General features: G+C 37.7%; 5 protein-coding genes and 1 pseudogene across 7 annotated transcripts; 2 read left to right on the plus strand and 4 right to left on the minus strand.

Moving 5' to 3' along the window:
• Nucleotides 1-433: 433 nt before the first annotated feature.
• On the minus strand, nt 434-4,094 carry LOC110764685 (uncharacterized). The gene is made up of 5 exons (XM_088249185.1): nt 3,797-4,094; nt 3,185-3,326; nt 2,641-2,867; nt 1,587-1,844; nt 434-1,001 (listed from the first exon to the last, which is right to left on the minus strand). The coding sequence occupies exons 1-5, from the start codon at nt 4,031-4,033 to the stop codon at nt 696-698; spliced, it is 1,170 nt and encodes a 389-aa protein (XP_088105311.1). The 5' UTR covers nt 4,034-4,094; the 3' UTR covers nt 434-695.
• Nucleotides 4,095-5,008: 914 nt separating this feature from the next.
• Nucleotides 5,009-9,087, plus strand: LOC110764730 (protein DYAD-like). The gene is made up of 9 exons (XM_021967746.2): nt 5,009-5,207; nt 5,317-5,420; nt 5,538-6,307; nt 6,421-6,804; nt 6,979-7,090; nt 7,187-7,270; nt 7,542-7,625; nt 7,967-8,584; nt 8,728-9,087. Exons 1-9 carry the CDS (start codon nt 5,096-5,098, stop codon nt 8,929-8,931), a joined length of 2,472 nt encoding a protein of 823 aa, XP_021823438.1. The 5' UTR covers nt 5,009-5,095; the 3' UTR covers nt 8,932-9,087.
• Nucleotides 9,088-9,538: 451 nt separating this feature from the next.
• Nucleotides 9,539-13,395, minus strand: LOC110764661 (8-amino-7-oxononanoate synthase). Of its 2 annotated transcripts, none has more exons than XM_021967673.2 (11): nt 13,058-13,395; nt 12,865-12,968; nt 12,679-12,786; nt 12,077-12,315; nt 11,946-11,987; nt 11,740-11,827; nt 11,361-11,494; nt 11,012-11,100; nt 10,349-10,499; nt 10,197-10,265; nt 9,539-9,811 (listed from the first exon to the last, which is right to left on the minus strand). In XM_021967673.2, the coding sequence occupies exons 1-11, from the start codon at nt 13,293-13,295 to the stop codon at nt 9,682-9,684; spliced, it is 1,392 nt and encodes a 463-aa protein (XP_021823365.1). In that variant the 5' UTR covers nt 13,296-13,395; the 3' UTR covers nt 9,539-9,681. The 2 variants fall into 2 exon arrangements, with proteins under 2 accessions (XP_021823365.1, XP_088104021.1); XM_088247895.1 differs by having other exon boundaries at nt 11,361-11,539.
• Nucleotides 13,396-13,731: 336 nt separating this feature from the next.
• On the minus strand, nt 13,732-17,799 carry LOC110764669 (8-amino-7-oxononanoate synthase). Its single transcript, XM_021967681.2, has 11 exons — nt 17,523-17,799; nt 17,340-17,443; nt 17,139-17,246; nt 16,781-17,019; nt 16,648-16,689; nt 15,407-15,494; nt 15,085-15,218; nt 14,780-14,868; nt 14,480-14,630; nt 14,323-14,391; nt 13,732-14,100 (listed from the first exon to the last, which is right to left on the minus strand). Exons 1-11 carry the CDS (start codon nt 17,761-17,763, stop codon nt 13,974-13,976), a joined length of 1,392 nt encoding a protein of 463 aa, XP_021823373.1. The 5' UTR covers nt 17,764-17,799; the 3' UTR covers nt 13,732-13,973.
• Nucleotides 17,800-18,240: 441 nt separating this feature from the next.
• On the minus strand, nt 18,241-21,658 carry LOC110764691 (putative disease resistance RPP8-like protein 2). 2 transcript variants are annotated; one of them, XM_088247945.1, is made up of 3 exons: nt 21,170-21,658; nt 18,667-21,079; nt 18,241-18,575 (listed from the first exon to the last, which is right to left on the minus strand). In XM_088247945.1, the coding sequence occupies exons 1-2, from the start codon at nt 21,335-21,337 to the stop codon at nt 18,689-18,691; spliced, it is 2,559 nt and encodes an 852-aa protein (XP_088104071.1). In that variant the 5' UTR covers nt 21,338-21,658; the 3' UTR covers nt 18,241-18,575; nt 18,667-18,688. The 2 variants fall into 2 exon arrangements, with proteins under 2 accessions (XP_088104071.1, XP_021823393.1); XM_021967701.2 differs by having other exon boundaries at nt 18,667-21,657.
• A 1,372-nt stretch (nt 21,659-23,030) lies between these two features.
• On the plus strand, nt 23,031-25,037 carry LOC110764686 (gibberellin 20-oxidase-like protein pseudogene; annotated as a pseudogene).
• The last annotated feature ends 139 nt before the right edge of the window (nt 25,038-25,176 follow it).

Below are 25,176 nucleotides of genomic sequence, written 5' to 3' on the forward strand. Positions count from 1 at the left end.
AGTAGAGTAGGGGACCACTCCAATATGAAAGGAGCACGTGACCTCCAAGTTATTTCCTTCCCACGCCACAGTCCACTGCTAAATCGGTTTCCGGTCATAACAATTTTCGCTCCACTCTCTCTCTCTCTCTCTCTCTCTCTCTCTCTCTCTCTCTCTGCACATTTTTCTAATTTCACTCTTAAAAAAAAAAGCAGCTTTATTAATATTGCTTCGTCGAGAGAAACGCTTGTAACTCGAGTATGCACAACCTTTCACGTGAGAGTGCTTTACATTGCAGTTCTTGAGCTAAGTTTGCTCATATAAATCAGCTAGGTTTTATGTTCATGGAAATTAATTAGGGTACATTACATTGCCAATTCGGAACAAATTCTCTTTCTACTCTTTTAAGCCTTGATATCATTATCCTCCTTCTTATAATACCCCATTTTCACAATTATACAAAGAAAAAGAAAATTTATACTTGCAATAGATTACAATAAATTCAAGATAAAACTTAGAAATCAGCAAGATGCAAAAAGTCCAGTTTTTCTTGTTTTTATTGCTAGCTTAACAAAGTCTCTTGATGACTGCAGTCGGAGACATCCATTTCATTTGGCAACAGCAGCTATCCTGAACATGAAGGCAAACGTTCCTTATTCATTTTCACACACGCACCACGTAGCCTTTAAAATAAACAGACCAAACTCATATTTGCCTTAGGGGATAAGCACGACAGATCCAGATGTTTTCCTATTCTCAAGGTCTTCGTGTGCCTGTGCTGCTTGAGACAATGGGTAGGTGTGATTTACTCGAACCCGCAATACACCTGATTGAACATTACCAAATACCTCTCCCACCATCCCTAGCAATTCGTCTCGAGTTACAGCGTAATAAAAGAGGCTAGGCCTAGTTAAGAACAGTGACTTCACTGCAAGGGCTGACAATGGAACCGGATCCGGCGCACCTGATGACTGCCCAAAACTCACCATGTATCCACGAGTCTTCAAGCATGCCAGTGATCCCTGAATACAACAATAACTCCCAATTAAGGATTCTTTGTCCAAAATACAAATTACCAAAAGACTGCCTACCCAGAACTCGTTATCTACCAGATTATGTTGATCTGGGAGACCAGTTGGGCTTGCAACATTTGAATAAATCACGACACAACACATTTATTTGAGGGTGTCTTTTCTTCTTCTCTTTTAATTACTGATTACCAACCGTTTGCACTACCACAATCACAATGTAACTAACTTTAGGGTCTATTAAGGAAGAGAGATTTCAGGTCTAAGAATTTAGTAAATAAAATATAGCTAGATTGACTGATCCGACATAAAAGCGTTTTGTCAAAATCCAACTCCTAACTTTAAAGCATTCCATCTAAATGGAACCCCTCATCATTTAAAAAATTCATAAACCTGGCTCAAATTCAAAAAGGTTTCATAGGCCTGGTCTAGCATTGAGAAACTTCAGCACCATGTTAAGGTGAAGCCTACTCAAATGTACTCATGCAGAATTTGAACAGGGTATGATCTCTCCCTAAACTCCCTTGATTGTGTTTTTGTTCATTTGTAGAAAAAAGAGAGAAGAAAAGTATAGCTTACCTCAAAAGTATCCTTCCCTACAGAATCATAAACAACTTCGACCCCATTGTCAGATGTTATTTCTTTCACTCGAGCAACAAAGTCATCTTCCTTATAGATTATGACATGGTGACATCCATCCTCCTTGGCTTGAGCTGCCTTCTCTTTAGTAGATACAGTTCCAATGACAGTGGCACCAAGGGCATTAGCCCACTGGCATAAAAGGGATCCAACTCCACCAGCTGCTGCATGGACAAGGACTGTGTGTCCAGGTTCAACCTGTATAACAACACTCAAGTCAGACCTAATAACAAAAGCAACATAAGTTTCAAATTTTTTAAACATATATAACATTAGGAAAGAGGATGGGCTATGTTAAGCATGCAATTGTAGAATGAACCAAAATTAAGATTGAAGCACTTAGTTGATTACACGTTGCTGGTTTACAATAGAGCTTGTTTTTTAAGGGGTACTATCTTGCTGGTTTGGACATTTTACTCATTGAACTCATACTTAGTTGTTATGTTTTTTTTTTTTTCTTTCCACAGATTTTCCGGTGGAACGGAATCAACAAGTGCGCCACAAATGAAAAAGTGAAAGAGAACAAGAATGGTAGTTTTATCTTACATCAGATAATGATAGGACATGTTTTTAAAATTTATAGTCTCAAAGGAACAAATATAAATAGGGAGGGAGAGAGAGAGCTCCTCAACTCCCATGAGTGCTCATGATTAACAAATGAAAAAGACTAACTCAAACACAACTGAGCATACTTTGTCAAAACAGGGGCAATTCTGCCCAAAAAGTTTTACAATGATAACAATAAAGATCAAAACAGTATTAACAGAAATGAATATTCTCCTCCACAGGAAAACTCATTGGTGCATGCTAATAGCTCTATAAAAATGTTTTCCAATGCCACATGCATATTCAAGGAATATTAAAACTAGCATGGCCTAAAATATCACAACCAGGATGTGGTTATCTCGTGTTTTGTAATTCAAACTATCTTCATTTACAGACTTAATGTGTGGTTCCTGAAATTCCAGATGCTGCTGCATAAATATAAAGCTACCTTGAAACAACTGCGTAGTAGAAACTGGGCTGTCATACCCTTGAGCAAGAGGGATGCAGCAACAGTAGGATCAATGGAAGGAGGAACAGGCACAACTCTGTCTGCAGGAAGGATCTGCTCTTCCGCATATGAGCCCATTGGCTGACCAGCATAGGCTACAAGATCTCCAACTTGCCTGCCTGTTAGTCCTGGTCCCACAGCTGTCACAACTCCACAAGCCTCAACACCTGATTTTGATTTGTAAATAAATTGTGTAAATCCATTATCAAAGCCCAAAAAAGTTTTAGATGTAAATATATACAACAAATCTAACAATGGAAATCGTTCTCTGATGTCATGCTCTGCGTTCTTGTATTAGGTTGTATTAGGTTCACCCCAATCGTTCCTAACCATATTTCAAAAAATATACTCTCATGGTAAAGGTTTATTAGAGAAAACAGTGCAGAAAAACCAAAGTTTTTGAAAAGAACATTAAGTCAAAAATTGGCTAGAAGTCAATCTTGGTTGAACTGTATCTTTCATAATCTTAGAAATGTAGCAAAACCTGGGGTGTAGGGAACCGTAGCAGCCTTATAAACGCCTTTGCGGAAGTACACATCAATGAAATTAAGCCCAATGGCCTTGTTCTTCACACGAACCTCTCCCTCCTTTGGCTCTCCTACTTCCACATCTTCCCATTTCAAGACCTAACACCATCACATGACAAAAATAAGTAAAATGACGATGAAAATAAAGGAATAATGGCATTTAGCTGACAATATGGGAGGTCAAAGACAAATTACAACAAAAATAAATTTTCTTTAAGCAAAACTAGACATAAACTGATACTGCCTTACCCAAAAAAAAGTAATGGATACTGAATAATCAATGTCAAAAACTGTATATTGTTTTCTGATCTGGCCGACTTATGTGAAGGATTATTTATGAAGACACTTGATACACCATACACAAACTGTGAATTTAATTCAGCAATCTCAAATCCTTTAACAATCATAGAAATAAAGACAAGTAACCACTAACCAGTAATTATACACAAGTGAGTTTTGATAATCTGATAAAAATAAAAAGCACAACCCAGCAGCCGGCCAATTCAAACATAAAAGCATATGTATGGAAACAGAGAGAGAGAGAGAGAGAGAGAGAGAGAGAGAGAGACCTCAGGTCCACCAAGCTCATGGACTCGAATGGCTTTGACCATCTTTGCCGGTGGTGGTGATGCTGATTCAGTGGCAAGTGCTCTAACTACTGATTTCTGGGTCCTAAGTGTAAAGGGTAAAGACTTGCTCAAAATCTGTGAAAAATGTCTTGAATTTGGAGTGCAGTGGTATGAAGAAGACAGCAATTGTGTTGAACAAGGGTTCTGGAATCTTATCCTGATTGGAAGTAAACCCATTCACCTTACTGATTTGATCCTTGATTTGTCTCGACATTGGAATTGTACGAGACTGGGATAGAGGCTAGGTGAAGAAATATACTCGCATGTAATTAAAGATTTCCTTAATCATATGGTCCTTGAACTTCTTGGGCCTATTGGGCTCATTTCATACATTTTGAAAGCCCATAAATGATAATTTCAAGTCATGAATAATCCTATATATATGATTTGTCTACTTTAATTAAATAAAGGTGTAGAAAATCTCATTCTTGAGAATATTATGTGACATATTGATCCATTGGGCAGCTCCCTCATTTTTATGTGCAACAGAAAGTTATAATTTGCTGATAAAAACAAAACAATATTAACCAACTCTCTCTCCTGCCTCTCCTGCCTCTGGGGTGGGAGGGACCGTGGGAGTAGAGTAGAGTAGGGGACCACTCCAATATAAAGGGAGCACGTGACCTCCAAGTTATTTCCTTCCCACGCCACAGTCCACTGCTAAATCGGTTTCCGGTCATAACAATTTTCGCTCCATTTCCCTCTCTCTCTCTTCCTCTGTCTGTACATTTCACTCTCAAAAAAGTAAAGCTTTTTACTCTCTATTGAAACTAATCCGACTGTTTTAAATGATACATGAAACAGATCCAACGGTTCTCATTGAAAACTCCTACGGTGTGTCTAATTAGAACGACCAACTATTAAATGCTAGAACATTACTGTTCCCTACGCTCTCCCAAAACGCACGTTCGAAGCGACTCGCGTCCATGGCATGTATCAGCTCAAGGGCAAAATTGTCCTGAGCAATTTTGTAATAAAAAATTTAAAAATGAGATTTTTTTTTTTTTTAAATGAACAAAAATGCGAGAAAACATATATTCCTATCCGTGCAAAATAATATTTTGTTATTTTCTGTTATGCCGTTTTGGTCTATATATATAGTGCTCGCGGTGAATAGTGTGTGTTGTGTGTGTTTTGGTTGAAGAGAGAGAAAGAGAGGGAGAGAGAGGGTGATGACTGATTAGTGTACGTGGGTTTATATGTAAGTGGTGACTGTGGGTCTTTCTCATTTCTCAGAAGATGATGAAGTACTTGGAAAAGAAGCAAGAGCAAAATAAGGCACCAAGCCCTTGTTTGCCCAGACATGCTCTGCCCACAACTGCCACTCCATCGCCCATCTGTTTGCTACTAGGTACACCCCCTTTTTTATCTTCTTCTTCTTCCCTGCTTCTTCTGATTTGTGTTTGGACCATTATCTGCAACTGTTTGATTCATTTTGTGCATTTTTATGGGTTTTGCAGAGGCTATAGATCACATTAAAGTGGGCTCTTACTATGAAATCGACCACTCTAAGCTCCCTCCCAGAACCACCCCAGAACAGCTCAAAGCGGTTCGAGTCGTCATGGTACTCGCCTTCACCAAAACCCACAAATAGTTTTCACTATTCTTGTTTATTTTTCAGATTTGATTTTGATTTCGATTTCATATGGGTTTTGAGTTTTGGGTCCATTTTTGTATGCAGGTGAGTGAGAAGGGTGCGCTCAAAGTGGCTGTGAGGTTCCCAAGCATTCACTCTCTCCACACTCACATCACCGAAGGAGGCTACGCAAAACCATTGGCCAAGCAGATTCCAGCGCTTAACGAGAAGTACGTGATGCCAGCAGAAATGGCTTCAGAGGTGCTTTACCGGAGAATCCCACCTCAGGAACTTGCAGATCGGAGCAACATTTGGAGCTTCTGGGCTGCTACACCCTCTGCGACAAATTACCAGAGAATAAGCTCTTCACCGAGCCCAGCAGTCAGCGGTGAGGTCATGAACAGGAGTGTGGTTTCCAAAAAGGGTCCATGCTGGTCGGAGCTAAAGTTCACTGGGATGGTGACGTGGGGTAAGCGCAGGCAGGTTCGGTACCTGCGCAGGCACGAGCCTTCACCGAGCTATAGTACTGACGAAGAAGAAGAGAAGGGGAAGGAGCTAACAGAGCTAGAGGAAAATGGTGATGATTTCTATGTGGATGATGAGAAAGCAATAACTGTGATAGAGGAAGATGATGATATTGAAGAAGAAGAAGAAGATGTGAAAACAGAGGACGAGGCTCCTCCTGTTGTGCCCTGGAAGATGAACCTTAGGAGTAGGAAGAGGAAGCGCCAAGATCACCATAGAAAGCCCAAGAAAACCACAAAGAAATCAAAATCTATAACAAAACGTCAAAAGCAGAATCAAGTTGTAGCAGTTCCCGATCGGAGTAACAAGAAATTGGTAAAACACACAGTGGCAAGATGGTCTGCAGGGAGGTGAGGACTCTGTTCTTAATTAGTTGTTTCGATTAGCTGTATTAGTTATTTTGATCTTTGTTTAAGAAGTTGGGTTTTGTTAATATGTGTTCATGCTTTGATTTGGGTTTAAGGTACAAGGCTGCAGAGGAAAACATGCTGAGGGTGATGAAGGCCAAGGGTGCTAAATTTGGGAGCCCAATACTGAGGCCAGCGCTGAGGTCTGAGGCAAGGAAGCTGATTGGGGATACTGGTTTGTTGGACCATTTGCTCAAACACATGGCGGGCAAGGTGGCGCCAGGTGGAGCCGAGAGGTTTAGGCGGCGCCACAATGCAGATGGAGCCATGGAGTATTGGCTGGAGAGTGCTGATCTGTTTGATATCAGAAAACAAGCTGGGGTTCAAGACCCTTATTGGACCCCACTACCTGGGTGGGCGCCTGGTGATAATCCCACTCGAGACCCCACTTGTACCAGAGAGATTCATGAGCTCAGGGAAGAGATAACCAAGATAAAAAGGTGAATAGTAAACCCTGTTAATGTTATTCATCTTTGATGTCCTCTGTGTTTAATTTATAATGTGTATGTGAGTTCCTTAATCTAGCTCTCTGCTTTTCTTTTGGCAAATTAATCTAGCTCTCTGTTTTAAGTTGGTGTTGTATGTGTTTGTGATATTTCTTGCTGGATATGCAGGCAGCTTCATGTGTCCAAGAATCAAGAGGATAATCTAGCTTTAGTGACCATGTCAAATTCTTGTTTGACAAGTCTTGACTGGGAACATGATGGTTCATTAATCAATCAAAAGGTGAACCAACAAATTTGGACATTTCAATTTAATTTGTTTATGTTGATCATGGCTGCTTTAATTAACTGCTACTAATTGTTCGATGGGATTTTGCAGGAGTATTCAGTACTGCTAACAATGCAGCAAAATAAGATTAGAGAACAACTTATGGAAATGTCTCAATCTCTGTCTCGAATGGAGGTACCCAGATCATGATATTAATTAATTATCCCCTTATATCTTAATCGCACACTTAATGTGATCTAAACATATAATTAATTACTTCTTTACTGCCTCCAGTATATTGGTCACTTTCAATTATTCATCAACTTTGGCTGCTTTAAATATAATATTATGATAACAAAAGTTTGGACCTTTTAATTTTTATTAACTTGTTTCATGGTTCAACTTGATTATGGTTGCTTTAAATAATATTAAGTGCTACTAATTGTCGTTTGTTGGGATTTTGCAGGAGGAGCATGCAGAGCAAATCGTTAAGAAAACTAAGATGGAAGAACAACTAATGGTTGTTTCTCAATCTTTGTCTGATTTGAAGGTAGGATGATATAAATTGGCCCCCTGGTTATCTTAATTTGATGTCTTAAGTTCATTAAATGTGATATGAATATATTATTAATCACTTCTAACTGCCTTCCAGTATAGTGATCACTTTCATGTCCAATTATTCATTAATTTACACAATAAAATTGGTCTCTTTCATGTTAATTTAGTATGTATGCATAAGCAAATTTTTTAACATATGCCATTCTTAACACTGTCTGTAAATCATATTTGGGGATAATCAATATGACAGCATATGGTGTTAATGAAATGGTGATGATATTAAGCTAGCATGGAACATGTTTGATGGATATGGAGGTTAAAATATTAATGCAGGAACAAATTGGGATGCTGAAATCAAGCAGGGAAGAACCAGTAAGTATCTCAGAAGCACCACCGCCATCAGACACTGATCAAAGAGCAGCGACAAAATCAAAGGGTGGGGAGCAAGAAGAAGAAGAAGAAGAAGATAAGCTTGAAGGAGGAGACAATAATGCAGCAGCCACAGCAACTCATGAGGACAAGGCAGCCAAAATACAGAGACTGAGGAGTGGTTTCAGGATATGCAGGCCACAAGGGTCCTTTCTGTGGCCAAACATGGGCATCTCTACCCCACCCTCAGCCTCCTCATCCTCAGCCACCCACCTCATCCCTATACCTCCTCAGCCTCAGCCTCAGTCTCCTGTCAAGCCTGTAGCTGAGAGGCGCCCAGTCAAGACTGCCACTTTATGCAATGTGAGCTATAAACCCTCTGCCTCTCCTCCTATTTTTCTTCCACCTGGGCCCCCCTCCAAGTCCAAGAGAAGTGTCACCGTCACCAACACCCTCCTCATCAACCTTAATGAACTCCCCAACCCTAACCCTAATAACCTCCAAAACACCTCTGAAACTAGCACTGTATTGTCTAGGACCCTCACCTACCAGAGAAGACACCATCATCATCAATATCCACGTGTGAGTACTAAGATGTCTCAGCCCTTGTTGTGAATTATTAATTTCCTCTGTTTTTTTTTCAATTTTTTATTTATATATAGTACTAATAATTAAGAAGAAAATTAATTACCCCCTTTTCATTTAATGCGTGTGTCTACAAGCAGATGTTGAATGCTAAAACAGAGGATGGGGAAGATGGAAATGCAAGCAATGAGGCTTCTAAGCAGCAGCAGCAGCAGCAGCATGATGAGCCGACAAGGTGGTGCTCTTCTTCATCTCCTTCCACTACTGCCACGTGGATGGGACAGAAATGGTGGCTTGCTATGGCAACTCCTAGCCCTTCTGTGGATAACTCTACCAAGGGTTGATTTAACTCGATTGTTTCATTAATCTTCAGTGGAATGGAAGCTCTATATATATAGATATTATAATAATAGGAAAATATCATTAGGAACTTTACATCAATATTGGGGGGTTTACTGGCCTTTTGTCTAAAATAGCCATTTTTGTACTGGGGCACACACGTGTGGTTATTGTGGGAAAGAAAATATTAATATATCCTATCATATATATATAAGGAAATGATATATGGTCTTTAATTTGGTGAATTTTGGTCGTGCATGTTGTTGGTGGTCCATATGGTAATATCCTCATTTGATTGATATCATGCAGACATAACATAAAGTATAAAGAAAAATAAATTGCGTCCATCCATAAAATATGGTAACATCCTTTTAAATTAATGACTGGTAATGACCAAAAAGGCCCGGGTACCCCACTCTCTAAAGTTTTGTCTTTTGGTCATATTCTCTCTAAAGTTTAGGAATTGAAAACTTGTTCTTCTCTCTCTAAAAGTTTTGCTTTTTGGCAAGTTTGATTTAGAAAGGAAATAGGCTCAGGAAAGATTGCCAACTTTGTTCTTTTCCTTATGAAACAACAAAAGTTTAGGACTTCAACATAAAAGAAAAAGAAAGAAAAAAAAAAAAGGTGTAAAGGAGCTTTATAAAGCCACAACCGGCCCACATACATCCTAAATGAAGTGATGTTCAATTCTTATTTCAGTATATGTGTTTTCTCAGTACACTTATGAACTATTGGAATCTAAAACAAATCAAATCCTAAAGCCTTGCATATCCACCATTTGAGCCGTGAATGCCAATTTCTTGGAAATTGACACAAAGGGAGAGTGCGGCTGTGAACCTCTCAATATCATCTCTTGTGTGCGTTGCGCTCAATGTCACGCGTAGCCTATTGAAAAAGTATCAAGAAAAAGATGTAAAGTACACAATTAAACAACATTAATTTTTCAACCCATCCATTGTTTGGGGGGTGGGTGGGGGGGGAGGAACTAAAGTATAGACCCACATTTTTCCCAAGTGTAACGAGTTAGATTTCAATTTCCAAACTTTGTTACATGCATTTTGGACGTATTTTCACTATGATCAATCATTTTTTTATATAATTGGTCATGTCAATTAACCTTTCGACCTCATGAATACAAGCTAGATGGTAGATTTAACTCAACAGGACTGAATAAGGTCAAATAGCAAAGCATCATAATACAAAATGAACAAGATGAGCACAACCCAAACTTGTAAATATACTGTAGCAGAAATGAAGACTTGTCACAGACCTGCATGAGTTGGGTGGCACTGTTGGGGGTCTAATTGCAGTCACATGGAAACCAGATTTCAACAAACTCCTGTTCATTGATGATAGACAAAGTTAGATAAAGTTGTAGAATGATCTCCAAATCACACAAACAGATAGAGAGGGAAACAAAACTGGCTTGCTTGCAGAGCCTTCTCTTCGCTCCCTACGATAAGAGATATTATGGGACTATTTATGGGGATTCCAGTGAGAGCACGAAAGTCTTGCACCCGATTCCAAATTTCCCTTCTACGCCATGTTTCCTTTCTTGCCACAATAAGAGCAGCTGCATAGTTATATTTGTATTGTTAACAAAGGGAATAACTTCAATAGAGATAAGAAAATAAATACTTTAATCATGGCATGTGAATAATGCATGATAAATTACAGCCACAGTAATGTAGAAGACTGCTCAATATTATGATATTGTTCCATTCCGTTATGTGAACAATCATACATGGGGCTTACAATCCAAGCTTGAGGCAAGCTCGAGCCGGCTCCTGAACTTGGCTCATTCAAGTGATTATTATATACGTTGGCTCTGAAAACCCATAATTTGATATCACATTCAGAACTGGGCTTCTCTCCTAAACCATGAATTCATCTGATACTTCCTACGAGATCTACATTCTTTCCTATTACCACTCAGCCAGACTGCCAGTCCTTGCATACCAACCATTTATAATAAATAAAGCACCGGAATCAGCGTAAAAGAAGCTTCTGTATTAAAAAGTATCACATATTTAAAAGGGATTATATTCAACTAAAGCACCTGTAACAAACAAAATTATATATTACCACGGGCAGCAGCAGCAATTGGTATCGGGGTAGCAGTTGAAAATATAAAAGACCGACCCCTTGATTGTATGAGTTGCTTCCACCTTTTGCTGTTTATATGGAAAGAACCCATTACAAAGAAAGAAATGGAACACAAAAGAACCCATTACTTCAACACCTAAAGTATTAAGTTTTAAAACCAACAGCCACAGTTTCCCTCCTTATTTAGCATCGTTCAGAGAAATTTAGTAAATCAGGAATAGCGCACAGCGTTTTCATTTCATATTTGCCACAACTACTATAAACCGTACATTTACAAATTACAATATCTGTTATCGTTACTAAGCAAAAAGATAGCATGAATACTTGCCTGCATGCTATGAACCCGCCATGGCAACCTGCAGCCTTACTCAAAGTCCCAACACATATGTCAACATCTCTTTCACAATTGTATTGCTCTGCCACTCCGCCACCATTTTTGCCACAAACAAATGTTCCATGAGCCTGAGTCAAAGAGAATATTTTCTTTTTATGACTAATACCTTGTGCCTACATCAAAAGAAAAAGAAAAAAATAGACCAACTTTTCCTGTACGATAGACATATTTAATCAATAAGGACAAGTTGATTTTTGTGTGCAACTGGAGAATTCATTCATAATATAATTAAGACAATCATTGATGCGTGTACAAGATTAATCTTAAAAAGGTTTCACAAGTTTTTACTGTGGAATAACTCAAGAGGACTCACATCATCAATAACTAACAGAAAGCCATGCTCTTTGCGTAGCTTCACAAGCTCAATCATTGGTGCAAAGTCTCCGTCCATGCTAAACAAGCTGTAGTGAAAGACAAAAACAATTCATAAGAAATATAACAAATAAAATCAATAGGAACACTTTATATGAATGTGAATTTGATTCCAACTGAAATGATGGTACAGAAAGTAGCACTTGCCTATCAGTCACGACGACTTTCTTCCTCATTGTGCAACTTGATCTGCCACACCACAAAATGCATTGGTAAGAAGGAAGTACATATCCAATAAGAAGAGGCACACAAATTCAAAACAAAAGTTTAAGACCTACAACAATGCATTAAGGTGAGTCATGTCGCAATGTCTATAGATGAATATCTCTACAGATTTTTGTCGTTCAGCAAGACGAATACCATCGATTATTGACGCATGGTTCAGTGCATCAGAAAATATGGCAATTTTTTCATTAGTTAAAGGAGTTTTTCCAGCAGCCAAGAGAGAGCCAACATTTCCCAAAGCTACCATCAACGCCATATTGGCTGCAAATCCTGTGGGACAAAGAAGGCAATCCTAGGGGATAAATTTGAAACAAGATTGCATCAGTTTTCACTTTTGAGCTAAAAAGCCTAAAAAAGTATTTCAATAAACCAGACATAAAGTAAAAAACAACAGAATCAAAGGCTTTAGACCTTCAAAAAAACCACACAATTAAACTTCGTCTAGAAATGAAAAAGGAAATGATGTTCATTGACTGGGAAAGCATGTGTATGTCTCTAACAGTAAAAGCGAGCATAGTCTAAATACAAGTTTCTACCAAATGACCCTTGACACCATGGGCCATGGCCAATAAACAGGAAGAAGAGAATGGATGACAAAGTTCACATAAAGAAGTTAAATCAGCAGAGTATAATGTATAAACAGAGCAGCTCATACCTCTTTCTTCTTTAAGTCTGCAATGCATGACTCGAGTCGCCTATGGTAATCGGTATATCCGCAGATTAAAGCAGAGCCCCTGGGGCCCATCCCATGTTCTAGGGCTGCCTGATTGAATATAAATCCTTATTATTACATGGTAACTTAAAGATGCAATCTTTACAAAAGTTATGCCAAAAAGACAACCTTGGAAGCAGCTTTTCCAATGGTAGGATGTGAGCTCAGGCCCAAATAGTCATTCCCAGAGAATAGTAGCAGCTTTCTGAACTTATGGGTACCTTCCTCATCTCCTATGAATTCCATAAACGTAATGTAAGTTCAAAACAGAGAAAATTCCACAAAAAGCAAATTTGAAAATAGTTGTTGAATTGAACCGTACCAGAACTGGGAATGTCGTGGAGCCATTTCTGGAACGTGGGTTCAGGAATGTGGACCTCCACAGAGGATCGGTCCCACGGCTGCATTTCATCGAACACATGGAATTCATCGTCGACGGGGTTTTGGGCTTCTTGGGTTGGTCCATTTTGGAGGTAAATGGGTCTGAGAGAACGAAGGAGTTGAAGGTGTTCAAGTTTCTGAAGAGCCTCTTCGACCCCATGATCCCACGACCTCAACATCTCAATGCAGCTCAACTTCTGCAATTTGCATAGCAGAGAGAGAAGAAGCCGGCGGGGGTAGTTGGACTGTTCGAGCGTAACGCCTTGAGCAGAGTTAAAAATTCGGAAGAAGCACGGTTAAGCACGTATGTCCCCAATTGCAAAAGGACCAATTGGCAATTTGGGAATAGTTTCGAATGAGAAAAGACAAGACACGTTGGGGTCAATTCGTGAATAAAGATAAATATGCAATGCCGTTTTTACCCTGCTAGATTACAATACCATTAAGGCCATTATTGAATTTTCACATCTCGTTTGTGTTTTTTTTATATTCTTTTTTTGTCAAAACATTTGTTTTAGTTTTTCATGTTTGGAATATATATGTATTTTTTTTTCTTACAAATATTCATAAATGATCTAAAAAGACAAATTTCACTGCAATTACTCTTAGACTCTGTAAGTACAAATTTTATCACTCATTTGCATTGATATAATTGACTATATGCATGCATACATACATATTTTTTTCTTACAAACATTCATAAACAATATTAAAGACAAATTTGACAACAATCACTCTTGGACAGAAAATAAATAAAATAATACCATCTTTAGTTGATGCCTCTAGTATTATTCTTAGGGTACAATAATTGATTCTTACTAGAGTTATCAACTTTTGGTATTCAAACCAATCAAATTCTAAAGCCTTGCATAACCATTTGAGCCATTGATGCGAATTTCTTGGAAATTGACACAACGAGAGAGTGCAACAGTGATCTTCTCAATGTCGTCTCTTGTATGCGTTGCGCTCAGTGTCACTCGTAGCCTACATGACCAAAAATTACAATTAAAGATATAAGAATGTACACAAACAAACAACATATTACTATCGTATATAGGCCTTCATTTTCCTAAGTTTAATGAGTTAGCTCGGTTTCATTTTCCTAAGTTTAATGAGTTGGGTTTCAATTTCCCAAGGTACAATCCAAAATTGTAAATATAACCATAGCTGAAAGGGGAATTGTGAGGAAAGATTGGACACAAAAACCTGCATGAGTTGGGTGGCACTACTGGGGGTGCGATACCAATTACATGGAAACCAGATTTCAACAAACTCCTGTTCATTGATGGTAAACAAAGTTAGATGCAGTTGTAGAAATCATCTCCAAATCACACACACAAACAGATAGAGAACGAAACCAAACTCGGTGGCTTGTTCAGCCTTCTCTTCGCTGCCTACGATGAGAGATATTATGTGACTGTTTATTGGGATTCCGGTGAGAGCACGAAAGTCTTGCACCCGATTCCAAATTGCCCTTCTACGCCATGTTTCCTTCCTTGCCACAATTAGAGCAGCTGCAAAGTTTATATTTGTATTGTGAACATCATGAACCACTCCAATAAAGATAAAAAAAACAATCATATACCATGTGAGGGAATGTAGAATGGATGTTAATGTTCCATCAACTATAAGCACCCTAACCAAACAAAATTATACAAATTACCATGGGCAGCAGCAGCAATTGGTACTGGCATAGCAGTTGAAAACATAAAAGAGCGACCTCTTGATTGTATGAGTTGCTTCCAGTTTTTGCTGTTTATATGGCAAAAAGAAAATGCTTAACTTCCACATGCAAAGAGATAAAACATGCGATAATTCAATATATCTATACACCTCAAGTGTTAAGCTTTAACAGGACTGGTGCATATCATTTTCACTGTGTATATGTTACAACTATAAACTCAAAACTCAAAATAATTTAAAATTTATATTCTTGTTACTACGGGAAAAGAAAGCATGAATATTTGCCTGCAAGCAATGAATCCGCCATGGCAACCTGCAGCTTTACTCAAGGTGCCAACACATATGTCAACATCTTTTTCGCAATGGTATTCCTCAGCCACTCCGCCACCATTTTTCCCACAAACGAATGTTCCATGAGCCTGAATCAAATAGTAGATTTGCTTTGTATCACTAATACTATACTTACGCCACAAAGAAATTGAAAACAAGAGCCAAACTTTTCCTTTCATATAGACAAATTCAATCAAACAGGACTAGTTGCTTTCCCATGGTAACTGGACAATCATTAGTTAGTAATTTAACGACAATCAGTGAGAAGAGGACTTACATCATCAATTACTAATAGAAAGTTATGCTCCTTGCGTAGCTTCACCAGCTCAATCATTGGTGCAAAGTCTCCATCCATACTAAACAAGCTGTGGTGTGAAAGACAACAGATAAAATCAAAATAGAAACACTTTATACAAAGATGAAATTTATATGGACTGGAATGACATTATAGGAACTAGGGGTGGGCATACAGATGAAACCAGCCGAATCAAACTATAATTAACGGTTTGGTTTGGTTTTAACTAAGAAAAAGTCAAATGGTTTAAAAATCGAACCGGACCATATATGGTTTGGTTTGGTTTTGAGCTTTTGTAAATCGGCCAAAACCAAACCAAACCGTTTATGTGTATATTTATTTAGAGATTTTCTATTTAAATCTCACACTTCTCTTTGTTCACCCTATGTTCTAAGTTCACCCCAACTTCTAATTTAAATTTTCACAATTTCTAAGAAAACCCCACTATCTTCCCAAAATACCCTTAAATACACCACAAGCTGAAAAAATAAGAAATAAAAGAGATTTTCCATCAGCTTCCACGCATATTTTAAAGAGGAGGGCTCCTCAATATTCTACGTCTTTAAAAGAGAAGAGTAATCTGGCAATTGGATGTAAATGAGTTTGTATTTTTCTAAAACTTTATATGAAGAGTGGTGAGGTGTGTGTATAGATATACTATGGTTAAGTATTAAGTTGGATGACCTTCTTTTATCTTTTTACACAATAATAAAACTTACAGCTTAATGATTTATGTATTGGGGTGAACAAAGAGAAGTGTGGGGTTTAAATAGAAAATCTCTTTATTTATTTATATTTTATTTAACATGTGTAATACTCTAATTAGTTAATAACTATATATGAATATTTGAATTGAGCTATATTAGTTAGTGAAATATTAAGTTTTATGACATTTTGAGCTTTAGGATGGTTTCGTACTCTAAAAATTGATTTATGTATGAAGCAAGTTGTGAATTTGTTGATTATATTTGGGCTAACAATGTTGAAAAAATGCAAAAAGAAAGAGAATTAGGCTTAAGCCCAAACCGACCGAACCAAACCAAACCAAACCATCTTAAATTGGTTTGGTTTGGTTCGGTTTTCTTTATAACTTTTATCCAAACCGAGTCAAACCAAACCGTCACATTATAATTGATTCGGTCGTAGTTTTGAGGTGAAACCGATCCAATCCAGACCGTATCCACCACTAATAGGAACTAGTATTCCAAAACAGCATCACTTACCTATCAGTCACGACAGCTTTCTTCCTAATTGTGCAACTTGATCTGGCAAGCCACAAATGCAACGTTAAGCTATGGACACAATATTAATGAAGAATATCTCTAATAAGAAGAGGCACACAAAGATTGGACATACAATAACTCATTAAGGTGAGTCATGTCACAATGTCTATAGATAAAAATCTCTACAGATTTTTGTCGTTGGGCAAGACGAATTCCATCGATTATCGACGCATGGTTCAGTGCGTCAGAAAAAATGGCAACCTTTTCATGAGTTAAAGGTGTTTTGCCAGCAGCCGAGAGGGAGCCAACACTTCCCAAAGCTACCATCAAGGCCACGTTGGCTGCAAATCCCGTGGGACAAAGGAGACAATCCTAGAGGGATAAATTTAAAACAAGCTTGCATCAGTTTTCAGTTAAAACACCTAAAAGTAGCTAAAGAAATCAGAAATAAAACTTAACTTTTGTAATCAAACAGAGAAGTTCATGCATACCTCCTTATTCTTTAAGTCTGCCAGGCCTGACTCTAGTCGTCTATGGTAATCGGTATATCCACAGATTAAAGCAGAACCCCTGGGGCCCATTCCATGTTCTAAAGCAGCCTGGTTGAATTTGACTTCTTGTTATGCATGGTTTTATACACATGGTAAATTAAAGAACCAATTTTTAGAAAAGCAGAGTGATATAGTGACAACCTTAGAAGCAGCTTTTCCTATGGTAGGATGTGAACCCAAACCCAAATAGTCATTTCCAGAGAATAATAGCAGCCTTTTGAACTTCTTGGTTCCTTCCTCGTCTCCTGTAAATTCCATAAACGTAACTGTAAGTTCAAAACTGGGAAATTTCCAAAAATACAGTTGGAAATGGTTGTTAATTACCCAAAACGGGAATGCCACGGGGCCGTTCTATGAACTTTGGTTCAGAAATGTGAACCTCCACAGAGGACCGGTCCCACGGCTGCATTTCATCGAACACGTCGAGTTCATCTTCTATGGGTTTCTTCTGGGCTTCCTGGGTTGCTCCGTGATGGAGGTAAATGGGTATCATGGTCATGAGGAGCTGCAGATGCTCGAGTTGCTGAAGAGCCTCTTCGACCCAATGATCCCACGAACTCATCATCGTTTTCTTTCTCAAGCTCTGCAATTTGCAGAGCAGAGACAAGCTGGCGGGTACTTATAAAATGGACAGTTGCCATTTGAATCAATGCACCGATGGGGCAGTTAGTTTCACAGTTGCACAATAATCATTCGACCCAATACGTCGACTTCTGTTGGCAATTTTCCAATAATTTCGATATCTTGGGGTCACTGGTCATTATAAGTAGATAATGTCGTTTAGATTACTATAAAGCAAGGGTAATACTGTCTTTTTACGTTTCAATGGCCATTAATTATAAATAAAATAAAATAAAAATCTAGAACAAGCACAGCGCACTCGCGCCAAAAGTACTGGTACTAGGCGACGTCGTTTGAGGATATAAGGAAAGAGGCCAAGACAAACCAGGGAAAGAAAAGACACAAAAATATGGGTTTATTATGTAACAAAAAAGAGGAGAAAGAGACAACACCACTAAAGAGGAGCTTAATTACAAGTGTAAGAACAATTAGCCACACAGCTAAACTCAAGTTTTATTACATGATTTACCACTTCAGTACAAAAACATAAACATAAACATAAACATAAACATTGCTGTTAAGTGTATCACAGCTTTTGCTATAACAGTACATTAACCTTAACAAGTTTGAATATACAATAATGGAATTTCATTGCTGGATGTTTTCTGATCTTCTCTCCAATTGGTAAGAAATTTATGGTCTCATTCACATGTGAGAAAACTTTCTGCCATTGAACAAGTGAGTACACAACACATGATCCAAATTGTTCCGCCACAAATCTATGCAGAACGCATGATCCAAATTGTTTGTCTGAACCTGGTGAAAAATGAAAATGTTAGAAAGTTCGTTCATTAATCTGACTTATAAGTCCACTGCAAAAAGATGAAAGATGAAGATGAAGATGAACCTGGTGCCTGCAAATTAGACCATTATGACTTTACGATAGAGGGAACATGCTGGACTTTGTGAGAGTCTTCTCCTTGCAGCCTGTCGAGGAAATTTCTTGGCATCTCTTTGAACACTAACTCACGGAGAGTAGTTGCATACTTTATCTCTTCCGGGAGCATCCGTAATCGCCCGCAGCCGACAATTTGTAAACTCCTAATCTTTGGCATTGCTCTTTCTTCACCTTCTAACGCTTCCAAAAATTCCAAAAATTCAAGCTCTAGAAACTCAAGTTGAGGAAAGCCATTGGCTGAAAATTTCAGTTTCTTTCCAAGGAAAGAACAACTTTTTAGTCTGAGAACAAATAGATAAGGCAGCTTCTCAAGTATCTCCATAGGATTTTTGTCAAGACGGGAATGATACAAGGTTAACTGGTTGAGATTTGGTGGGAATTCATGTGGCTCAGGCAGGTTTATTATCCCACCGCTCAGATGCAACTTAATGACATAGCGAAGAGAAGAGAGTTGAGAGAGTGATGGAAACACAATATCAGCAGACTTCAACGACAAGGAGTGTAGGCTTACAAGCTTGGCTAAGGAATCGAAAATTCTTACTCTGTTTGCAGTGAAGCTTCCTTTCAATCCCAACTTTCGGAGACTGATTAAATTGGCGGGGCTGGTTTCATTCCAACTACCAATATGCATGTCTGATAGAGTCTGGAGATTTTGGAGGGTGTCAATTCGCAACTTGCCAGCAAGAAGCCGTGCATGCATGTAAAAGTGGCGTAGGCTTTTCATCTTCCATAACACATCAGGGATCTTCAAAAGACTGAAATTTTCTGCAATATCAAGAGTCTGCAGGTTAGACAAACAACCTATTTCTTCTGGAAGCTCCGTTGTGGAGCTACGCTTCAATCCCAAGTACCTCAAATGGATCATTTCTCCAATTTCCCTTGGAATTGAACTCACATTCAATTCTTCTAATTCCAGGACTCTAAGGAGTTTAAAACATGTACATATATCATAACTGGAAATTTCACATTTGATCTGATCAACTTTAAAGAAGAGGAGCGACCGGAGGTTGGGACTTGACTTTTCTAGGGAGAAAGAACTATTAGAGTAGATAGCATGGTGGCGGGCTCGAGAGAGAGCATGATAACTGGCTGGAGCTACTGTAACTAGATGCCCATGAATATATAGAAATTCCTCCGCCTTTGCCTTCGAGATGGAGAGGTCTCGCATTAAGTCGTGTAATTGGCAATGTTTCACTCTTTCATTTGCACTCCACCTTGCTACTTGAACCATATTTCTATCAATCAGCTCATTCAGATATTCCTCTGCAACGTCCTCCATCTTTCCGCCATGTTGTGGGATCAAGCCCTCTGCAATCCACAGCCGAAAAAGTTTACGTGCGGAGAATAAGTAGTCCTCTGGAAATAACCCCAAGTAGAGAAAACAAAATTTAAGGTAATACGGCAAGTCATAATAGCTTAAAGCTAGTATTGCTGATACACCATTGGGATCACGGGCTAAGAGTAAGCGGATGGTGTTTAGAACCCTTTGCCACTCACTCAGCCTTCTTTTCCTTGAAAGCATGCCCCCCACCACAATGATGGCTAGTGGTAGACCAGAACATTTCGCCACAATTTCCTGCCCAATTTCCTCCAATTGTTGAGGACATACTCTATCAATACTTTCGGTGAATGCTTTTCTGCATAACAACTTCCAACTGTCCTCTTGGTTTCGAAATCGCAGTTCATGGGGAAGGCTTTGGGCATCTGCATGCAGAGCAACATTGTTGTTGCGAGTTGTAAGCAATAATTTATTGCCACTGCAATCACTTGGGAAGGCCTTTGCAAGACTGTCAAAATCGGTGGTGCTCCATATATCATCTAAAACAACCAAATAGCGTCTCCCTTGCAAAAGTTTATAAAGCATTTCCTCCAACTCTTCTTCTAACAACTTCGTCATGTCTCTTGTTCTTGTTGCAACTTGTTTTATAATGCTCTGCAGTATGTCTCTTGTTCTAAACTGTTGGGATACGTAAACCCAAGCACGGCAATCAAAAAAAGTTTGAACATCACCATGATTATAGACTTCTTTAGCACAAGTGGTCTTACCGATACCACCCATGCCTACTATTGAAATTGCTCTCCATTGATCCTCCAGGACAAGGCGTGCCACCAGAGTAGCTATATCTTCCTCCAGACCAACAATATCCTTATCCTGACCACGAGGAGTTGATCGCCGCAGCTTCAGTAGCCTTTCGTTGGCAAAGGCATGACTGGTTCCGTCTCCGATACTTCTTATGCCATATGCTTCATGGCTGATGGAAATGTCAGAGATTCTTGTGCGGATAGCTGCAAGGTCTTTCCCAATTTTGGTACGCGCTTTGAGAGTGGAAGCATATCTGTTTAAAAAGTTCCGCTTCTTGTACTTGAAGGATTCAATTTTTAAGATATATGTGTCAATGAGGTCTTCAGCATCATAAGCAAGATTTCTGACATCAGAAACCCAATTACGTACCTGTAAATCGCTTTCTTGCTTTGCATCCGCATATTTTAAAAAACACTGCATCCGCTTCAGTTCATCTCTCAGCCGCTGGATTTCTGGACGGACATCCTTGGGAAATTGGATTTCAGCAACTACATCAGCAACCCTTTCTAAAACAAAAATAACAGCAGCTTCTGCCATGTTGTGTTCGACAGAAAAACAGATAAGCTGATTTGACCTTGTTTGAAATTACAGAGGAACGGAATGGGGAAAAATGTGTTTGTTTGGTTTTGGCTCCTTGTTTAGTGTAGCGTATTTGGATGATTTGGCTGCAACCCAGTTTCCTTGAAGTTGTTGGCATTGCAAGTTGCAACCCAGTTTCCTTGAAGTTGTTGGCGATGCAACCCAGTTCATTGTTTTGTATTTTCCACGAAACTTAGGAGAAGCTCGGTACAGTGTATATTATTGTCAACTCGGTACTCCATTTCACAACGCGGATATGAAGACTTAATTGCTAGCACGAGTCTTCTTCTTTCCTTTGTCAACATCATAAGAAAAGCCAAGGAAATAACTTCAGTGGGTTCTTCATTCTAGTGGATGACCAAAGAGCATGCAGCTACCGACTATTGGACTTGCTAGTCAAGATAATGAAGACAGAAAAAACTGGTGCAAAAGTTTCAGTGAAAACTGATAACGAATTAACTCAAACAAGAGGAAAAAGAAAAGCAGTCCACTTAAATTTTATCTCTCCGCTCTGCATGACCTTATTGAGAACCGGCCAGAAAAAATTCTCCGAAGATGTGAAAATTGGTTAAAAATTAAAATTGAATTACGCGTATGTTTTTCTTTAGAAAGTAAAGACCTTTCGTCACAAATTCACATAAGCAAATACCTGGTCTTCTTGTAAGTTTCGCCCAGCTTTTTCTTTCTTTGCTTTACAGGCGCCTTTCATATCCTCTTCTCTTCTTTGAACCTGATTAAAAATGAAAATCTTAGAAAATTTGTTCATAGAAATTTGGTTTTGGTACCCCAAATATTTTAGTATTCCAAAAATGGATTTTAGCCTCAAAACTTCAATCCAAGTCACAAGGTGATTCGATAACATCAACTACTTGTTGGAGTTTGATTGAAATACATGAACTTGAGTCCCACATTGGAAAAGAAGAGAAAGTATCTACTCCTTAGTAAGCTTATGGTTAGGGTTCGAGGCTCGAGAAAGGTTTTGGAACAAATTCGGAAGCTAGGGTTTTTGGTTCGAGACTTGGATTTACCCAAACTAATTTTGTATTAATTTTTTTTTTTTAAGTCCACAAAATAATTTTAAATAATTAATTAATATTTATTAAGTAATTTATGAAATCAGTAAATTATTTAAATATGAGTGCTGCTAAATGAACCCTAAAATTAACTGAGTACACCCAACTACAAAAAAATATATTGAATTACTGATTTACCCTAATATAAAATGACCAAAAAGGATATGTGGAATTATGAAACAAATATAATTTTAATAAGTACACCTTATTAACCATATTCAATCCTAATCAAGAGATTACTTGATTCCCATCTTTGTGATCCGCGAGTCAGAATGGCTTGGAGTAGATGAAGCCTTCCTTCTTTCTTCTCAGAACTATTTCTTGGCAACTTGGATTACTTGGTTTCCAACCTTTTGCAATCGTCTGTGCTGTTTCTTTCTTCCTGTTCTTTGTGTTTATGCTCCAACAATCTTTTATCATCCTAATTACCCAATCAACAATAAGAAAAGAAACCGAATCAAAGTCAAAGTCAAAGTTTCTTTATGAATATGAAAATCAATCTGACTTACCTAGACCCTCTCTGAACAACCAAAAGCATGTCTTTTTATTTTTATTTTTGGAGCCATGGATAAATCTCCATGCGTTTGTCTCAGCTTCGTGCATGGGTAATTATGATGGCTTTTTGCTCATTTGGCTTCTTCCAACACAAAAAATGTTATGAGATAATTTGTATTTAATTTCCCATTTGTCCTATTGTGTTTTTAACGAAAGAGGTGGTGATTGCAAGAACTTGTAATTGCAAAAAAAGTGTCAACAATTTTAGTAGAAGCATAAATCCATATGAAAAGTCAAAGATTTATAAACACTATTAAAAAAATCAAGCTGAAAATCAACTATAAAATAATGCTACAAGTATTAGGGTGTATCAGGGGTATTTGTGGTAGTTCTATAGGGTGTACTTAGTTAATTTTACATTTTAATTAAAATATTAGGGTGTACTTAGATCATAGGGTGTACTCAGTTAATTTTAGGGTTCGTTTAGCAGCACTCTTAAATATTCACTAAAGAAATAATAATTAAAACATAATCACTAATTCAAGTAATTAAAAAAGTTTAAGATATTACTTAATTACATATATTAAACTAAAGAAGTTGGCCAAAAAAAGAGTAAAGAAACTAATTTTATATGTTTAAAAATTAAAATAAAATAAAATAACTAAAAACCTCTCCCGACGAAAGTTCGTTAGCATAGGTCTATCCCCGCGACATTTGCCGGATTAGACCTCTCCGAACAAAATTTACCTCTGCCGACAAAACATCTTTAGGAGAGGTCTAATACGGCAAATTTCGCTTGGATAGACATGTGCAAACAAAATTTCGTTGGGAAAGATGTTTTTAAAAAATAAATATAAGTTTAGTATCTTTAGGTCCAATAAATTTTCTTTTTAGTAATTAAATAATAACTCCGCCTTATTTAATTACTTTCATCTGTAATTATGTTTTAATTATTAATTCTTTAGTGAATAATTAAATATTTTAATTAACTTCATAAATTAATAAAATATTTAAATACTAATTATTCACTAAGTAATTAATAATTAAAATATAACTACTAAATAAAGTAATTAAAAAAGAGAAATCAAGATTATGCTATATAAAGGGTATAGCCGCGCGGCTATACGGTTAAAATATTTTATTTAAAGAGTATAGCCGCACGGTTATACTGTTAAAATTCTTTTTATAGACTATAGCCGCGCGGCTATACGGTTAAAATTCTAGTCCTAGAGTATCGCCATGCGGCTATACTGCTAGGATATTCTATTCATACAGTACAGCCAGGCGGCGATACTTCTTTAATAGACAAGTATAGCCGCGCGGCTATACGCTTAAAATATACTTTTTAAAAATTTCTTTTTATTAATTAAATTATATCTTAGCCTTATTTAAATACTTCCATTAGTAATTATGTTTTAATTATTGTTTCTTTAGTGAATAATTAAATATTTTAATTAACTTCCTAAATTATATTACTTAATAAATGTTAATTATTATTATTTATTTAATAAAAAAATTAAATACTAATTATTCACTAAGTAAATAATAATTAAAACATAACTACTAAATAAAGTAATTAAAAAAGAGAAATCAAGATTATGCTATTTAAAAGGTATAGCCGCGCGGCTAGACTGTTAAATATTCTATTTAGAGAGTATAGCCGCACGGCGATACTGCTAGAATATTCTATTTATAAAGTAGCACGGCTATACTCTTAAAATATAAAGGAAGGGAAATGGATGGACATAGAACCATGTGCTGAGACTCTTGTGGTGAACATATGGGACTTGATGCAAGCATGGAGCAAGGGAAAGTTAAGGTCATCTGAGCACAGGGGTGTTTTAAAGCGATGCGTTAGCAGATTCTCATTGGCTTTCTTTTGGTGCTTTGAAGATGAAAGTGTGATTTATGCCCCACATGAAGTGGTAGGAGAAGGGAATCTGAGGGTCTATAAGCCATTTATTTGTGCAGATTACTTGAAGTTCAGAGAAAGCAATGAGGAAAGCAAGTTTGAGAAAGTTGGCTTCACTGTTAAAGAGTTTGCTGGAAATACAGATTCAACATTTTTTAAAATTAGTGTATACGAATAAATGGACAATAAAACTGATGAAATTACTGTTAGATGAAATCGTAGAGCCAGTGTGATTTGTGCTTAGCACAACCAAAAGTCAAACATTAAAAAATCATGAACAGGATGCTGATGCTCTCTGTTGGTGCGCGTTTGGGAGG

Source organism: Prunus avium, chromosome 2 (assembly GCF_965620075.1).
Source record: "Prunus avium chromosome 2, drPruAviu1.hap1.1, whole genome shotgun sequence".
In the NCBI taxonomy this organism is placed as follows: Eukaryota; Viridiplantae; Streptophyta; class Magnoliopsida; order Rosales; family Rosaceae; genus Prunus; species Prunus avium.

Excerpts from the sequence above, each read along its gene's own strand:
- LOC110764685 (XM_088249185.1), bottom strand. The coding sequence starts at position 4,033 with ATGGGTTTACTTCCAATCAGGATAAGATTCCAGAACCCTTGTTCAACA. Across the intron at positions 3,327-3,796 it reads ATGAGCTTGGTGGACCTGAG|GTCTTGAAATGGGAAGATGT; the intron begins GTCTCTCTCTCT and ends TGATGGTGTTAG. Across the intron at positions 2,868-3,184 it reads TACGGTTCCCTACACCCCAG|GTGTTGAGGCTTGTGGAGTT; the intron begins GTTTTGCTACAT and ends AATCAAAATCAG.
- LOC110764730 (XM_021967746.2), top strand. The coding sequence starts at position 5,096 with ATGATGAAGTACTTGGAAAAGAAGCAAGAGCAAAATAAGGCACCAAGC. Across the intron at positions 5,421-5,537 it reads AAGCGGTTCGAGTCGTCATG|GTGAGTGAGAAGGGTGCGCT; the intron begins GTACTCGCCTTC and ends TTTTGTATGCAG. Across the intron at positions 7,271-7,541 it reads AATCTCTGTCTCGAATGGAG|GAGGAGCATGCAGAGCAAAT; the intron begins GTACCCAGATCA and ends GGGATTTTGCAG.
- LOC110764661 (XM_088247895.1), bottom strand. The coding sequence starts at position 13,295 with ATGTTGAGGTCGTGGGATCATGGGGTCGAAGAGGCTCTTCAGAAACTT. Across the intron at positions 11,828-11,945 it reads AAAGTCGTCGTGACTGATAG|CTTGTTTAGCATGGACGGAG; the intron begins GCAAGTGCTACT and ends CTTTCACTACAG. Across the intron at positions 11,540-11,739 it reads TTCTGTTAGTTATTGATGAT|GCACAAGGTATTAGTCATAA; the intron begins GTGAGTCCTCTT and ends CTTTTGATGTAG.
- LOC110764669 (XM_021967681.2), bottom strand. The coding sequence starts at position 17,763 with ATGATGAGTTCGTGGGATCATTGGGTCGAAGAGGCTCTTCAGCAACTC. Across the intron at positions 17,247-17,339 it reads TAGGAAAAGCTGCTTCTAAG|GCTGCTTTAGAACATGGAAT; the intron begins GTTGTCACTATA and ends AAATTCAACCAG. Across the intron at positions 15,219-15,406 it reads TTCTATTAGTAATTGATGAT|GCTCATGGAACATTCGTTTG; the intron begins GTAAGTCCTCTT and ends TATTTGATTCAG.
- LOC110764691 (XM_021967701.2), bottom strand. The coding sequence starts at position 21,337 with ATGGCAGAAGCTGCTGTTATTTTTGTTTTAGAAAGGGTTGCTGATGTA.